This window comes from Dama dama, chromosome 9 (genome assembly GCF_033118175.1).
Source record: "Dama dama isolate Ldn47 chromosome 9, ASM3311817v1, whole genome shotgun sequence".
NCBI lineage: Eukaryota > Metazoa > Chordata > Mammalia > Artiodactyla > Cervidae > Dama > Dama dama.
Window position 1 is genome coordinate 108,072,740 of NC_083689.1, and position 18,246 is coordinate 108,090,985.

Genomic DNA, 18,246 nt, shown 5'->3' on the forward strand with positions numbered 1-18,246 from the left:
GATCACCACATTTCAATTCTTAAGAGGGAGGTAAAATTTTCCCTTGAGTCCGCAGGCTCGCCATTGCCTTTACTTCAGAATAATCCAAATGCCATCTTAAGGAGGCCTGTTAGGAACCCCTGCAGATCTTACATGTAAAATGTTCTTTCAAAGCAATCATTATTGTTCCTTTTGTTGACCTATCAGCGGGTACTGGCTGGGTACAGAGAGTTTCAGAAGGTAAAATACTTCAAAATGGCTGTCCAGGACATTTTAAAGCCATGGTTGGGGTGAGTTTTTACATCAAGATGTTTGACTACTTGTTGCAATTGGTCCTATAGATCACAGTTATATTTCAGTCTACGTGAAAGTGTTGCAGTCAATATGTCAGCAAATTTGGAAAACTCAGTAGTGGCCACAGGACTGGAAAAGGTCAGTTTTCATTCCGATCCCAAAGAAAGGCAATGCCAAAGAATGTTCAAACTACTACACAATTACACTCATTTCACATGCTAGTAAAGTAATGCTCAAAATTCTCCAAGCCAAGCTTCAGCAATATGTGAACCGAGAACTTTCAGATGTTCAAGCTGGTTTTAGAAAAGGCAAAGCAACAAGAGATCAAATTGCCAACATCCGTTGGATCATTGAAAAAGTGAGAGAGTTCCAGAAAAACATGTACTTCTGCTTTATTGACTATGCCAAAGCCTTTGACTGTGTGGATCACAATAAATGTGGAAAATTCTGAAAGAGATGGGAATACCAGACCACCTGACCTGCCTCTTGAGAAACCTGTATGCAGGTCAGGAAGCAACAGTTAGAACTGGACATGGACCAACAGACTGGTTCCAAATAGGAAAAGGAGTACGTCAAGGCTGTATATTGTCACCCTGCTTATTTAACTTATATGCAGAGTACATCATGAGAAATGCTGGGCTAGAAGAAGCACAAGCTGGAATCAAGATTGCTGGGAGAAATATCAATAACCTCAGATATGCAGATGACACCACCCTTATGGCAGAAAGTGAAGAAGACCTAAAGAGCCTCTTGATGAAAGTGAAAGAGGAGAGTGAAAAAGTTGGCTTAAAGCTCAACATTCAGAAAACTAAGATCATGGCATCTCGTCCCATCACTTCATGGGAAATAGATGGGGAAACAGTGGAAACAGTGTCAGACTTTATTTTTCTGGGCTCCAGAATCACTGCAGATGGTGATTGCAGCCATGAAATTAAAAGACTCTTACTCCTTGGAAGGAAAGTTATGACCAACCTAGAAGCATATTGAAAAGCAGAGACATTACTTTGCCAACAAAGGTCTGTCTAGTTAAGGCTATGGTTTTTCCAGTGGTCATGTATGGATGTGAGAGTTGGACTGTGAAGAAAGCTAAGCGCTGAAGAATTGATGCTTTTGAACTATGGTGTTGGAGAAGACCCTTGAGAGTCCCTTGGACTGCAAGGAGATCCCACCAGTCCATCCTAAAGGAGATCAGTCCTGGGTGTTCATTGGAAGGACTGATGTTGAAGCTGAAACTCCAATACTTTGGCCACCTGATGCGAAGAGCCGACTCATTTGAAAAGACCCTGATGCTGGGAAAGATTGAAGGTGGGAGGATGAGATGGCTGGATGGCTTCACCAACTCAATGGACATGAGTTTGGGTATACTCCGTGAGCTGATGATGGACAGGAGGCCTGGCGTGCTGAAGTTCATGGGGTCGCAAAGAGTTGGACATGACTGAGTAACTGAACTGAACTGAACTGAACGGGGGAATACTATGGTCTAATGCAAGCTTTTTAAAAGAAAGACTGAAACATAGCACTCCAGAATTTTTCTTTTTCACCTCTTTTTCCCTTCCCTCCTTTCTCCAGTCTGTCCCCTACCTTTTTTCCTCCTTTTTTAATTTATATGTCTTCCTGCCATTGCAGCATTGTGGGCTCTCATAGCTGAGACTTCTTAGATGATAAAATCTTCCCTAAGTAGTGATTAGTTCTTGAGATCGGATCATGGGGTATTCTTGTATAATGGCCTGTTTGCGTCATTGGTCTTGTGTACCTTGATCATAGCTGAGACTTTTTAGATGATAAAATCTTCCCTAAGTAGTGATTAGTGCTTGAGATCGGATCATGGGGTATTCTTATATAATGGCCTGTTTGCATCGTTGGTCTTGTGTACCTTGATGATACTGTAATGTTTGTTGCTTTATTATGCTGCAGGAAATTACTTGGCAAAGATATGGGACTATATTCACCAAAATAGGCATCCATAACTCATGACCAGCTGTGGAAAAATTAGATCTTAGGAATGTGGTTTGGGTAGAACAATAATTCTGTATGATGAAGTGAGGATTGGAAATTTCACATTGCAAAATGAAATTTCCTCACGTACTGATGACACAGCATTCTGAAATGACAAATAACAGCATAGCCTAAGCTTTATGGTGGGAGGAGAGTATATGTTGTGTTCTACTTACAGGGGTACCATCATTTTGAAGGCTGAGAACTCTGATAAAAGTTTGCTATAATGTAGATCTTAAAGTTCTGTTGTGTAGTAACACTTCTTAAACCTGTTTTATAACCTCTTGAGGTTACAACTTCTTTGTGTGCTGTTGATTGAATGGTATGAATGAAATATCCCTTAGGTCTATTTGCCACGGCCTCAAATGCATCTTACAGAAATTGCATTTCTCACTTAAGGTAAAAATACCATTCTTTCTTTTTGCCATAGGATAAGAAGTGGGTTCTCAATCACGAAGATGTCACATTGGGAGAATTACTGGGCAAGGTATGTAATCCACTGAACTGAATAACCAAAAGTCTTTATAGTGATTGTGAATGCCGTGATTCTTCGTTTTCTTCAAAGCCTTTCTAATATTCTTACACACAGCAAAGTACATTCGCACATGAACATAGAAGAACACAGTGCCGTATCTGTTACAAATACTGTGATGTTCATGGAAAAAGAAGTGTGAAAATCTTTGAAAAGTTTGAGGATTACATTGACTTTTTAAAAAATAGTATATTGTAAATTTTCCTCTGAAAAGATTAAAAACCACAATAATTTTTATTACATTGTAGTAAAACCAAAACTAGTGAACTGAGATTTGGAAAGAAACTGTGAGGTAATAAAAATGTAAACACCTAAAAGTCTTATTCCACTTGTTTCTGGTTACACATGATAGTTCAGAAAAAATGCAGTACTGCTCCTTGGGATCTCAGGATGTATGTAGAATCAGTACGTGACAACATTTAGGGATCTCAGGATGTATGTAGAATCACAATATGTGACAACATGGGACATGTTGTTTCAATCTGAGAATGATGTGGGCAGGACACGTTTCAATACATTCATTGTGTAGCTAGCTCTGTTAGTGGTCAGAGGAGGTAGCTATATATGATAAAAGTCACTTTCTTACAAACCGGCTGGAAATTTCTTTCAACTCATAGGCAATATGAAAGTATATTATACCTAATAATAATGGCACATATTTAATAATTAAATGGGTTATTTGGACATTGATTATTAATTTATAATTGAGTTCCAATAGACAAGCATTAACTTCTTTATTGATGGCTTAATTAAGTTGGGGTTCGTAATACAATGGAAGAAATAATGTAAAATCCAGATAGGGAAAACTGTTACTCATACACTTATGAGTGATCAGTACTAGAATTTAAGGCTCAGCATTTCAAGTAAAGAAATAAAATGATTATCCATTACTTTTCTTGATTCAAACTTGATGAGTTGACAGATTCCCCTATTTTTTAGCTTTGCTATGTGTTAGGAAAGTGAATCCCTGTTGAAACAATCTACTTTGCAGAATTCTTATTATTTTAAAATTATTTTTCCAAATATAAGCATTAAATTGCTATTAGAAAACAGTTTCTATTGATTTTTAATACTTATTTAGTAAGTAAATTCTAAAGAATTTCAAGCTACAGTAGCTAGTATGTTTATTTCCTCTATTATGTAACCATAATTCTTAAGGAAATATTTCACTTTTTTATTACTTTAAGTAACTCAGTATCAGTGATTGGACTAAAAATTATTACAAAGAAAATAAAGTAATTTCCATGAAAATACAATTAAATATAGTTTTAAGATTAAACCAGTTACTGAAAAAGTGTGTTGAGAAGGGCAGATTTTTCAGTACTAAGGAAAAAAAAAGTGTTTTCAGTTAGAGAGAGAGATTTCAGTTATTATGTGATACATGATGCTTCACATATTAGGAATTTTATCCATTAGATCCTTACTTAGTAAGGTTATTTGAAAGAATAATTATTTTCAATGACAAGGCAGTAGCATATACCAGTTTTAATAAATTTAATCATTTTAATAAAACAAACACTTCAACTTTAGAGACATGTATGGCTTAATTTCAGGCTTCCTGGTGACTCAGATGGTAAAGAATCTGCCAGCAGTGCTGGAGACCCGGGTTTGATTCCTGGTTTGGAAAGATCCCCTGAAGGAGGGCAGGGCAACCCATTTCAGTATTACTGCCTGGAGAATCCCCATGGACAGTGGAGCCTGGTGGGCTACAGTTTGTGGGGTTGCAAAGAGTTGGACACAACTGAGTGACTAAGCATATAGCTTAGTTTCAGCAAATATTTCTGAGTTGAAAATTTTCGTTTAATATTTTCATTACCTGTTCTGAGTATTTATCGTATACTGCTTGAAAGTGCATGAGAAAAAAGAGAATTAGCCTATACTTACATACTATGGGATTTTAGTAGTATCATAAGGTTAATATGGTAACTGTAACTTTTACTGAGCCACCGTATTTATACTGTGTTTGATAGCTGGTAATCAAGAATATTAATTCCTCAAATATTTATTGAATGCCTACTGTATGCTAGGCACTCCCCAAGGAACTTGGGATACATCCATGAAAAAAGCAGACAAATGTCCTTGCCCTTATGAAGCTCACATTCTATCTAGCAGGGAAAGACAGACAGACAATAAACTTAATAAATAGGTAAACTTCATAATGTTAAAGATGCTAATCCTGTGAAAACATAAGGAATTAATAGAGTGCTTTTGGTTGGAGTTGGGATTTTTAATAGGGGAATCCAGGTAAGCCTTATCAAAATTGTTACTTTCTGATAAAAAGCGGTGAGAAGGGATTTAGCCACGTGGTCAAATGAGGAAAGGGGTTTTAGGCAGAGGGAGTATGAATGCAGATTACACTGATGAGCGGGAGAGGCAGTTGGTTGTAGCCGAGTAGGCAAGAAGGAACAGACTCAGGCAGCAGGTGGCTGAGGCAGCACAGATCGTGTAGAACCATGCAGGTCAGTGGAATCACTCTGGCTTTAACATGTGTGAAAAGGGTAAGCTGGGGGATGACTGCCTGGAGGAGCGAGATGATCATGCCTTCTACAGAGCTCACTTGGGCTCCTGTGTTGAGAGGAGGCTGAGTTGCAAGGTTAGGAAGCTCTTATCCTTACCTGACTAAAGATGATGGTTGCTGGTCGGATCAGGGAAGTGGCAGTGGGGATGGGGGGATATGGTGGGTTCTGCCTTCATTTTCACGGTTGACCCAGCTGAATATCCTGATGGACCCTACGTGGGGTGTGAGACATGGAGGGCATCGGCTTAGGTGTAGTGGGTTTTGGGGACTGAGATTAGGGTTTTTGCGTGTAAATATTAAGGATTATCTGTTAGACTTCCAAGCGGAGATGTTGAGAAACAGCTGGGTATGAAGCTTAGAAAAGAGGTGTGGATCAAATTACAGACTCAGTAATTGGCACTTGCTTGGTGGTTTCCTTCGATGCATTCAACAGTGGAGTGAGTCTAGGTAGAGGAGAGAGAGCTTGAGCCCTGGTCACTTCAAAATCAAGAGGCTGCAGAGAAGAGAAGCAAGATGATTGAGGCTGAGGAAGAGAAATCTCCAGGAAGGCAGAAAACCGGGAGACAGGATGCCTTAGATTCCAAGAGAAAAAAGTATTTGAAGGAGGAGTGATCAGTGGTGGCATTTGCTGATGAGAGGTCACATGAGACGATGACTGAGAATCACTGAATTTAGCAATGGAGAGATTCCTGGTGACTTGACTGAGCACTTTCTTTGGCATGTTTTATGTGAAAGCCAAGCTGGAATATATGTAAGAGAGAATGGGAGGAGAGGAAACAGGGATAGCAAGGATGCAACTCTGAAGCTTTGCTGTGAAAGGAAGCAGAGACAGTGGCGGTTTCAGAAGAAATGATTTGTGTGCTGTTGGTTAACCTGAGAAAAGCAGCATGCTGGTTTGACACTGGGAATGATGTCGTGAAAAATTCATGATTTTTGAAGGAGATGAGAATTGCTGAAATGATATCATTGAGTAGACGAGAGGGGATGGAATTTAGTTTACAATGGAGGATTGACTTTAATAGGAAGCACAGTTCATCTTGTAACAGCAAGGAAGATTGGCAGGAGGGTCAGTGTGGACCTGAAAGTCAGAAATTGCTTCAATTTTCTCAGTAAATCAGGAAGAAAGATTATTAGCTTAGAGTGAGGTTGTAGTAGGGGAGGTACGGAATCTTTAAGAAGAGAGTTGAAGGGTGAGGAAAAGTTAATTAGAAGAATGAGCGTGTTCATGGTCTCAGGAATTGTATAATAATTATTGAGCAGTATTAAGGACCCCCTAGAGGTATGTGTTCTTAAAGTGAACCTAGTCAACATCGGTGTGGATTTTCTCCATCCACAATGAACTGTATCAGTCCAGGGTAGGCCATGCCACAACTGGTCTGGGCTGTGTATTTGACAAGGGGGTTCTAGAAATTAAGAGGAATAAAGAAGTTGGGAGTGTATGGTAGAAAGTAATTATGAGCCATGGAACTTAAGCTGAATAAGAAGGAAACCGAGGATGTTAAGGGGGTTATGGACAGTAAAACATAATAGGATCTAAATATTTGGAGGTTCCTATCATGAGAAATGCTGGGCTGGAAGAAGCACAAGCTGGAATCAAGATTGCTGGGAGAAGTATCAATAACCTCAGATATGCAGATGACACCACCCTTATGGCAGAAAGTGAAGAAGAACTAAAGAGCCTCTTGATGAAAGTGAAGGAGGAGAGTGAAAAAGTTGGCTTAAAGCTCAACATTCAGAAAACTAAGATCATGGCATCTCGTCCCATCACTTCATGGGAAATAGATGGGGAAACAGTGGAAACAGTGGCTGACTTTATTGTTTTGGGCTCCAGAATCACTGCAGATGGTGATTGCAGCCATGAAATTAAGAGACACTTGCTCCTTGGAAGGAAAGTTATGACCAACCTAGACAGCATATTAAAAAGCAGAGACATTATTTTGCCAACAAAGGCCTGTCTAGTCAAGGCTATGGTTTTTCCAGTGGTCATGTATGATGTGAGAGTTGGACTGTAAAGAAAGCTGAGTGCGGAAGAATTAATGCTTTTCAACTGTGGTGTTGGAGAAGACTCCTGAAGCTGATCAGCTCCAGTACTTTGGCCATCTGATGCGAAGAGCTGACTCTTTTGAAAAGACCCTGATGCTGGGAACTCTTGAGGGTGGGTGGAGAAGGGGATGACAGAGGATGAGATGGTTGGATGGCATCACTGGCTCGATGGACATGAGTTTGAGTAAAATCCGGGAGTTGGTGATGGACAGGGAGGCCTGGCGTGCTGCAGTCCATGGGGTCACAAAGAGTTGGACACGACTGAGAAACTGAACTGGACTGGTCAAAGAATTTTCAGTCTGGATACTAGAGGAAGTAAGCTAGAAAAATAAAAAGCCAGCCAGAAGATGAGATAAATGAAATAGATGTTATCGAGGAGGGGCATTACTGCTGATGGCAAAGTTTAAGATCTGAATCTAGAAAATAGGTTGGAACACAGATCATTGGAGGACAGATGGTCACAAAACAGAGTTTGAGGTGTTGGAAGAATCCTTAATTGTCTATTGAAATTTCCAAGTATTAAGTATTAAGACGGGAGTAACACCTGGCACAGTGATTCAGGAGCTCAAATAGTCAACAAATGAGGGAAAATATTTTCTAATGCAGTAGCTACTAGCCAGGGTATTGGGTATGTAATCAAATGATAAAGTTTCAAAGCTAGGGGTTTTTAGGAAGGCAGTAGAGAAAATGTTTTAAAAGCACTAGCAGACTGCTAGTGGAATCCTTTTTTTTCTGTCTCCAGGCCACTGGGAGAAGGCCTGGTGTGTGTGTGTATGGGAGACTAAAAGGAAATCACAATTTTAGAAGCCAAAAGAAACTCACCCACCATTTGAGTGTTCTCAAGTGGGAGTGAGGTTTCTATTAGAGCAAGAAGGTGAAGAGCATGATCTTGATCTAGATAAAATTTTAATGATGGACCAGAAGTTCCCGAAGGCACAGGGGAGGCTGGGGATAGAAGAGAAATAGTTGGAGATCGCGGGAGTCCACATAGCCTAATCAGAATCAGAGAGGGGGAGACGAGGGCCACCAGGACCTTCTGTGAGGATGGTCGTAAACAGAGATAAGCGACATCATTAAGTCCAGCCTCGTGGACTTGGAGCCAGCAGCAGAGATGAAGCTGTACCTGCTAGGTGGTAGGGATCAGTGGGTGTCCTGTCCTTTTTCCTGACCTCTTTGGATGAAGAAGAGGTGGTCTGTGAAGCAGAGTCTTTCTCGCTGTTTGAGAGTCCTCCCTTGATCAGTGTAATAGAGTGGAAGTCTTCTGAGTGAAGATTGTTAAATGAATGGCCAAAGTTTTCAAATGCTTCCTGTGAGCCAGGACCTATAGGTCCCTGTAGGGCAGAGACCAGCAGGAGTGCACCGAGGGGCCAGTGGGGTGACAGGTGCTCAGGAAGGCGGGAATGATCTGGGGGTCGGGACGCTCTTCACACAGCAGGGGCAGAGGAAGCGCACTCCCAGACCAGTTAGCTTGCTCTTTGCTTGGAGGCAGAGGGGAGGTGTGCAGACGGTAGAGCATGTATTTTGAAATCCCTGTCTGAATTTAGGATACATGTAGCAGTCAAGAGCTATGAGAGGGAGCTAGACAGAGGCTGAGAGAGAAATGGCCGTGGAAGGCTAGATGTTCAAGAAGGCAGGAGTATTTTCTTGCAACGATTAATCTGGCAGTGCTGTGGTAGATGGGTTGAAGGGCTGAGGAACTGATGGTGAGATCAGCTCAGGTAAGAAAAGTGAAGCAGGCCGTGTGAGATGTGAGGAGGAAGACAGAAGTTTCTAGAGGGAGAATCTGAACGCTTGTAGAGAGAATAATGGTCCTGGTAATTTAGTCAGCAAGTGTCTTCTAATGAATTAAATGTTAAGTCTTAGGCAAGATGAAGTTTTAGTGCTTCAGAATCATTCAGGTAAATAAAGGCCCAGCAGTAATCATGTATACTAACACCTTTTACTGGATCTATTTCTGACATAATAAATTATGTGATGATTGTGGGAAGGGAAAAAACCCTTGAATAACACGGAAGGATATTTCTGTTTCTAGCTTATGATGAATGTGTACTGTGTTGAATTTATTGGATGTTTACTTTTCATGTAAGGGTAATCAGTCATTGTTTTCAATTAATATTTAAGTTGAATATTAGATTTAATAGTAATACTATTCATTACTTAAATACTGAAGTATGCTCAATATTAAATAGAATAAATGTTATTTTAAGCAAACAACAATTATCTAATAAATAATGAGTTTATTAAAATCAGTATTTTAGTAATTTTCAATTATTAGGAACATTTAAAATTTATATTCCGTGGACTATTAAGAATTATGTTTATCTTAGAACTCATGCTCATTGATTTTCAGACCCCTCACTGAGTTATTTCTTGCTCAACAGCAGTAGCATTAAAGCTATTTATGATGCTTGCTCATTACAGTTACAGCTATGTAAAAAGTACATATGCATACAGAGAAAGAGAAGGAGAATGCTTAGAGATAGCTGTCATGTTACCTTAAAGATCTTGTCTTATTTTTTTTTTCATACTCATCATAAAAGCAACTTCAAACTAGAAGTAAGGCATTTTATTTTTTTTTCATTTATTTTTATTAGTTGGAGGCTAATTAATTTACAATATTGTAGTGGTTTTTGCCATACATTGACCTGAATCAGCCATGGATTTACATGTGTTCCCCAACCCCCCTCCCACCTCCCTCCCCATCCCATCTCTCTGGGTCTTCCCAGTGCACCAGCCCTGAGCACTTGTCTCATGCATCCAACCTGGACTGGCAATCTGTTTCACACTTGATAATATACATGTTTCGATGCTGTTCTCTCAGATCACCCAGCCTCGCCTTCTCCCATAGAGTCCAAAAGTCTGTTCTGTATTTCTGTGTCTCTTTTTCTGTCTTGCATATAGGGTTATCATTACCATCTTTCTAAATTCCATATATATGAGTTAGTATACTGTATTGGTGTTTATCTTTCTGGCTTACTTCACTCTGTATAATGGGCTCCAGTTTCATCCATCTCATTAGGACTGGTTCAAATGAATTCTTTTTAATGGCTGAGTAATATTCCATGGTGTATATGTACCACAGCTTCCTTATCCATTCATCTGCTGATGGGCATCTAGGTTGCTTCCATGTCCTGCCTATTATAAATAGTGCTGTGATGAACATCGGGGTGCACGTGTCTCTTTCAGATCTGGTTTCCTCAGTGTGTATGCCCAGGAGTGGGATTGCTGGGTCACATGGCAGTTCTATTTCCAGTTTTTCAAGGAATCTCCACACTGTTCTCCATAGCGGCTGTACTAGTTTGCATTCCCACCAACAGTGTAAGAGGGTTCCCTTTTCTCCACACCCTCTCCAGCATTTATTGCTTGTAGACTTTTGGATAGCAGCCATTCTGACTGGTGTGTCACTGTACCTCATTGTGGTTTTGATTTGCATTTCTCTGATAATGAGTGATGTTGAGCATCTCTTCATGTGTTTGAAGTAAGGCATTTTAAATCAGAGTATGCTGAAGCCCCAGAGTAGGGCTTGGCGCTCAGACAGCGGCCAGAGATGACCTCGCAGTGCTGCTCGCATCCTGGCACTTTTCAGAGCCCACAGCGCCGCAGGCCCTGTTGCCAGCCCTTCCTGGGCCTGGGCTCCGGCGCCCTAACCTGGCCCCTGCCTCTCACACCCTCCTTTGAGCCCTGACCGTGAGGGTCAATGCCACCAGTCCCCTCCCAGCACCGTGGCTTTACCTTAGAGCATTGATGGGGACTTCTTAATCTACTGATACTGAAATGTAGAGCTGGAAGGTAAAGGGGATTAGGCGGGGAGAGACTTAGGTGCTTCTGACCGTGTTAGTCTTTCCTTTTACACTATTTCAGTTTTTACCATTTCCTCTCCAGTTCCCTTCAAGCCTCGGTCTCCCGCACGGCTGGAGTGTTGGGTAGTATATTTAAAGTTGGGGAATTGGAAAGAGCAGCCTGCCCAGTCTTTATTTCTGCTTGAAACTGAATAAAGCTAACAGAGTACTCTTAACTCAAAGCTCATCATTACATGCGTGCCTGGAATTTTTCAAAGACTTATGTGACTGTATTATGCACTGAACAATAAATCTGTTTGTATTTTCAGGGAAATTTTGGTGAAGTATTTAAGGGCATATTAAAGGATAAAACTGCTGTTGCTGTTAAAACGTGTAAAGAAGATCTTCCTCAGGAACTGAAAATAAAATTCTTACAAGAAGCCAAGTGAGTTCTCTAAAATAATGTTAACATGTACTTAAAAGTGATTCGTTAAAATGTATGTTTGAAGATACCTTAAATTATGACTTGATGAATTAGAAGTAGGTACTTTCAGAGTCTTCAAAAGTAGGCATTCTGAAAACAAAAAGTTTTTCTTTTGAAGTGAGACTCTAGGTCATTTAGTAGTAACAATCAGAAGAGCCAGATGCTAAGAACAGTAAATATTCTTCAAGTCTTTTAAAAAAAATTGCAGTATTTCTTGCTTCTATCACATATGCATATGCACATATGTATATATGTAGTGTTGTGATTGACCTTATAATAAAAATAGTCTGTATTCTCTGAATAAAATGGTTAATGTAAATATACCTTGAGAATTTAATGACATCTTCCTTACTCTCCTTAGAGATTATGGCTTGACTGTTTGTTCCCAGCTGTCAGAGTTCTTTTCTTAGAATCTCAGATTTCTTCTTCAGCTCAGTGTCTGACTTTGTTCCAAAATTTACATTGTTTCTTTCCTAATTGATCTTCTACAATGATTGTCTTCCCAATTTTCAGTTTTAGCTAAAATTTAATGTTGCAACTTGCCAGCCCTATATTGCAAGTAGTTACAACGATTCAGTTAGTTGTAAAATATACAACTAACACAAAAATATACAACAAAACACAAAACAAATGAAAGGGGCTTTGGACAGAGAATGGACATATGAACGGGAGATGTATGGAAGAGTGGATGGATAGTTGAGAGGGAAAGAAGAAGGGTGTATAGATCATAGATTGGTGGTGTAAAGGGAAGGAGGAAAAGAGGTGTGTGTGGGGGGTGGGTGTGTTACCTCCTTCAGGCATTGTATGTAAAAGCAAAGCTTCGTAAAGTGCCCTGGAAGAACAGAGGACATGCAGTGAGGGAACTAAATCCCGTGGAGTGGAGCATCTTGATGTCATCTCTCCATGTAAACAGTAGATATTTGTAGCAATGTATTACACTAGTTGGGTACATTTATTAAATGTTATCTATGCTGAACTGATGGAATAAAGTTGCAAGCATTTTTCATATATATATTATCAGCAATTGAGAAAAAATATTCTATAATGAACTTAGAAGCATCTTATTACAACTGAAATTCATGGGCTCATCATTTTAGTTATTCACAGATATCTTAAAGTATCTTGCTTTCTAATTTGTGAATGTTTTATTGAAAAATAGAGTTTAATTTCTTCTTCTAATGTGAGACTATGAAATTTGCTGTTAAAAATGACAGTTATATCCATGTAAGCTCTCAAGTATCTTTTAATTAGAAGATAGATCTATATATTTAAATATTTAATGTTATTTGGGTTCATCCTGGCTATTTTGTAGAATTTCTTTATTAAGCAGTTTTCAACCTAAGAAATGACATTTTGGATTAAAGTCAATCATTCTAAAACTCCCTTTCTAATTCATTATAGAAACTGTAAACTCAGTTATTAACAGTATTTTTTTATCTCTAGAATTCTTCCTAGTCTGTCTTCATTTGTTAATAAACATTGTACATTTTCGATTTGTGACATTTTTCTTAGCGCTGTCTCTGCTTTAGTTGTACATGTATAGCACATATATAAACTATTTCATCTTTCTCCAAATGAAGTTATTTTTTTCATTCTCCTAGGAAAGAACCTGTGTTTTTTCAAATATGAGTGAATTTATAACTATGTCAACAGGATAATATGGAATATCACTTGATAACAGAAATCATCAGGGCAGACAGGCCTGTGAGGGCATCTAATCTATTTTTAACTCATGCTTTGAGTCCTGTAGATGAGTCTTTGCTACTTTTATAGCCCTCTGAAATTCTGCCTTTATCCAAAACAAAACTTCCTTGCTTTAACTTTAATCTAATATTACTCATTGTTTAACTTTCTGCCAGGCTTCTCAAAACTTTTGAGTTTATACTATTTGAAATTGACCATGATTGTCAAGTAGGTATTATGAAATCTAAACGTGAAGTGATTACTCTATAGCATTTACCAATATGAATTGTTCTTAAATTTATCTGTTTTAAATGAATTGTATACATAAAGCAAAACTAAACAGAAAGATGCTGCCCTAACAGCTTACAGTTTTTGGTCCACTAATACTCTTCAGCTTTTGTGAGGGCATTGAAAAGCAGATGCTTTGAAAGTAGTTCTACATATTTTGGACTGAGTAAGTTATTCAGATTTAGCATGATTGTTAGTTTTCAGGGTGGATACTAGTTTTTAAATGAATATTTAGTTAAAAGCTGACTCATATAATTAAAAGCTGACTCATTTATATCTATTTTTCCAAGATTTATCAAAACTTATATACATCCCATTTATCATAATTTGTGTTTGTACTTAAGTTTTAAAAATTGTGTGTCCTAATTGTGCACACTACACATGATCATAAATTAATGCTTACTACTTTAAATGGTGACTATTCTTATATTTCTCTCATCCAGAATTCTCAAGCAGTATGATCACCCCAATATTGTGAAACTTATAGGGGTCTGCACACAGAGACAGCCTATCTACATCATTATGGAACTGGTTCCAGGTAATACCATTTTAGCAGTTTCCTCAATGACGTTTTAGTGTCGTTTTGTTGCTTTTATATATAGTCTCTTTGATTTCTCCTTGTGAAGTTTTCTGTGATTTCTTTAACATTTTCCTCATGATGAAGAGCTTGTACATGTACTCGTTGTTTTCATAGCTTCTAATACTTGCTGTTTTTTAGAAAATGTCAACCTTTTTAAAAGGAGATATATTATTACATTGCAGTTCCACGTGGAATTTAGTTATATATAATGTTTCTGTGAGAAAGACTATTTAGAAAAGTTGTCTACTTAGTTCGACTTTATAGTAATGATAGCACTAAGAATTTAGTTCATTTATGTCATTTTACAAGTACATTACCACACCTCCTCTTGTTAAGTTGTACATAATACCATAATGCTTTGGGTCACAAACTTTGAACTTCTTTAATATGTGAACCAAAAAAAAGGTAATCTCTCTTGGAATTTATCCTTATATTTCTCTCTGGTGACTTTTAAAACTGCCAGATATTTTGGTTAACTACTTTTGCCAACAAACAAGGATAACGTCAAACTGATATTGTATATCTTTATTTTTACTATATTGATGCATCTTTCTGTTGTAGAAAATATGATCAGAGGCAAAATATGATCTTTATAATATTTACAAATACAGTATTTAATAACTGATAAGCATTTGCTTTGTTACCTTAATGTTTACCTAAAATGTTTACTCATTTTAAAAGAAGAAACTTAAAGGAATATGAAAAATGTTTCTAACTTTGAATATACATCACATAAACCTGGTATTGTTGATTGCCCACTGAAAACTTTTCACATAATCCTTTCATAATTTCAGGACAGTTGGTCCAGTTATACCACCTGGTTTGATTGCTATTAGAATATTTCTTTATCACCATATAACTGCAAGATTCCTAGATTATAATCATTTTCATTCTCAAGATGGCAATATATATTTGCATGATTTACACTACTTGTGATTAAATCTCAAAGTAGCTTTCATACAGTTGTGAAAAATAGACTATAGTCTAAAATTTTAAAAACAGTTGAATAGCCTATAATTTTACCAAAAATAGTATGTTTAAGTATTATGAATACATACAACATTTACATAATGCAGATGATGCCCCCAGATAATAAAGGATGTCACTAAAAAAGTTAGATTTGAGAGGTGGGGCAGACCTGATGAGGAAAAGTAATTTTGGTGTTACTGTAACTGACTAAAGGACCATGGTAACAAATTCCTGATGGAGGTCCAAACTGAATAAAACAAAAGATAGCTTTGGAAGAGAGCCAGGGAAGTGTTTATCTAGACATTAAATAGTAACCTTAATTGATTTTTTTTAGATGATTGAGAATAATAAACTTCATTAGAAAATTCAAAATGTAATAAAGGCAGAAAATTAAAAATAAAAGCCTCCTACTCAACAATCTAATCTTAATCCAAAGCGAACTATTTAATTTTTTGTCGTTTTCCCCCCAGGAAAATATTTAATATAGAATACCATGATTTTATGCAAATCTTTTAATTATTTAAAATCATACAGCTTTCTTTTTTCTCTAATATAACATGGTTTCATTGTTTCCTATTCATCCATATAGTTCTACCTTTTCTTTATAATGGCTACAGAATATTCCATTATTTAGTTTTATATAATTTAAATGGGCCTTCTATTTATGGACACTTTGGTTGTTTCCAATTTTATTACTTTTTTTTTTTCTTTTTTAAACAGTGTTCAACTTGGGTCTGAGTTTATGTGCATTTTGATTTATGGGAAGTGTATTAGCTTTCTGTTTATGCACAACAAATGATCATAACTTAGCAGCTTTACATAACATCCGTTTATCACCTCACAGTTGTGTAGGTTAGAAGTCCAGGCAGGCTTGACTGAGTTCTCTGCTCAGGGTCTCCCAAAGCCAAAAATCAGGATATCTAAGTGAGCTCTTGTCTGGAGCACTGGGGAAGAATCACTACCAGACTCCTTCTGGGTGGTGGCAGAGTCTCATCTCTTGCAGTTGAGAAATGACCTAAGGTTCTCTTTCTTTTCTTGCTGTGAGCCAAGGGCATCTCCCAGCTCTTTACGGGTTTCTACACTCTTTGATCTTCAGACACAGTGTGTCACATATTTCAGATGCTCTGAATTTCTCTAACTTGCTCTTATGTTTTTTCTTTCGTTCTGTGTTGTTTTTCAAAAAAGGTGAGAGAATACTCTGCTGTTTTGAGAGGTTCTGTGATTAGAACAGGTTCACCTGCCCAAGCTGCCTACCTTTAGGGCAGGTGTGCTACATGGCAAAATATATATAATCATGGGAGTGGTATCTGACCATGCTCACATGTTCCAGGGGTTAGGGTGGGACACCACTGGGACGCCATCTTCACATTCTGCCTACCGCAGTAGACTTTGCTAAACTTTCTTGAAGGTTCATTGCAGTGTGGGATGTGAAACCACACTGAACTTTTCATACTCTGTTACATTAATTCAGTTGGTTGATCTTTTAAGATGAATGCGTGATTTTTGTAGCATCATGCTTTGTCATATCTCATTTGGAAAATATCAAGTAACCGAACAGTGATATAATTGATTATGCAGTATCAAAAGATCACATTCATTACTGCCATCCCTAATCTCACTGGAAAAGTAATAGGAGGTGTCGGTTTCTTGACAGCAAGTATGTGTTTTCCAAAATTTTAGTTTGCATTGGGAAGCTGGAATGTTGTCCCTGGCAACAAAAACTGTCGGTTGCTTTGCCTTGAAGTGTCGGACTTAACTTCACTCAGTCTTGAGAGGATGTCAGATGTCTAATATTTAATAGCCATAATTTTTCAGTCTTTTTGAAAACATATTTATTGACATGTAATTGACATACTATATATATATAAAATGCTGACATATGTGTACACTTGTGAAACCGTCACCACAGCCAAAGTAATGAACACGCCTCTCACCCTCAGATTTCCCTCATGCCTCTTCAGTCCCTTCCTCCTCCCACTCTCGCCTCCTGTCCCAGCCCACCACTGGTCTACTTTCTGTGACTGTGTATGAGGTGGCATTTCTTAGAATTTAATATAAGTGGAACCATGCAGTCTGTACTTCTCTTTTCTTGTTTGGGTCTAGTTTGTTTCATATAGCATATTTGAGATCTGTCCATGGTGTTCAGAAGTTCACCTTTTACTGAGTAGAACTGCATTATATGAATATATTCCATTTGTTATCAACTATTGATAGACTTTTGGATTCTTTCCTGTTTAGGGCTACTGCAAAGTAAGCTGCTGTGAACATTTATGTACAAGTCTTTGTACTGACATGCACTTTCATTTTTCTGCTGAAAATTTACCTAGGAATGGAATAAGTGAATTAGATAGAATGTACATGTTTAAAATTTTAAGAAGTTGCTAAAGTGCTTTCTAAAGTCATTATACTAGTTGTCATACTAGTTGACATTCCTAACTGCACTTTCTCTACATTTTCATCAACACTTTGTATGCTCAATCTTTAGACATTATAATTTTATGTTGAAGTGTCTTAGTGTGGTTTTAATTTTCTTTCCCAACTGACTAATGATATGAGCATCTTGTCATGTGTTAATTTGCCATTCATAATCTTCTTTGAAGTCTCTATTTAAATAATTTGCCCACTTTTAAAAAATTTGAGTTGTTGTAATTGGGGCCTTCCAGGTGGTGATAGTGGTAAAGAACCTGCCTGCCATTGCAGGAGCTGCGGGAGATGCAAGTTCAGTCCCTGGGTGTGGAAGATCCCCTGGAGGAGGAAATGGCAACCCACTCCAGTATTCCTGCCCGGAAAATCCCCATGGACAGAGGAGCCTGGCGGGTTATAGTTTGTGGGGTCACAAAAGAGTGGGACATGACTTAGCGACTACACAATGACAAGAGTCAGACACGACTAGAACACCATTTAGCACACAAGCAGGTTGCAGTTGAGTCTTGATTCTTTATAAATTCTGGATATAAGTCCTTTATCAAATGTATAATTATCAAATATTTTCTCTCAGTTTGACTTGTTTTTTCATTTTCTTAACAGTGTCTTTTAAAAAGCAGATATTTTTAAATTTCAAAGTTTATTATTTTTCCTTACAGGTCATGTTTTTAATGGTAA

At 37.9% G+C, this 18,246-nt stretch overlaps 1 protein-coding gene across 4 annotated transcripts in view; it reads left to right on the plus strand.

Annotated features, from left to right (window-relative positions):
- The window catches only part of FER (FER tyrosine kinase), a 442,861-nt gene that overhangs the window by 284,996 nt on the left and 139,619 nt on the right, over positions 1 to 18,246 (plus strand). For 3 of the 4 annotated variants that reach the window (XM_061152123.1, XM_061152124.1, XM_061152122.1), the window contains exons 13-15: positions 2,699 to 2,755; positions 11,470 to 11,585; positions 14,039 to 14,133. In XM_061152123.1, coding sequence (XP_061008106.1) covers positions 2,699 to 2,755; positions 11,470 to 11,585; positions 14,039 to 14,133 — 268 coding nt within the window. Of the gene's footprint in view, positions 1 to 2,698; positions 2,756 to 11,469; positions 11,586 to 14,038; positions 14,134 to 18,246 lie in introns of those variants that run through there. The other variant, XR_009694249.1, reaches the window with a different exon arrangement.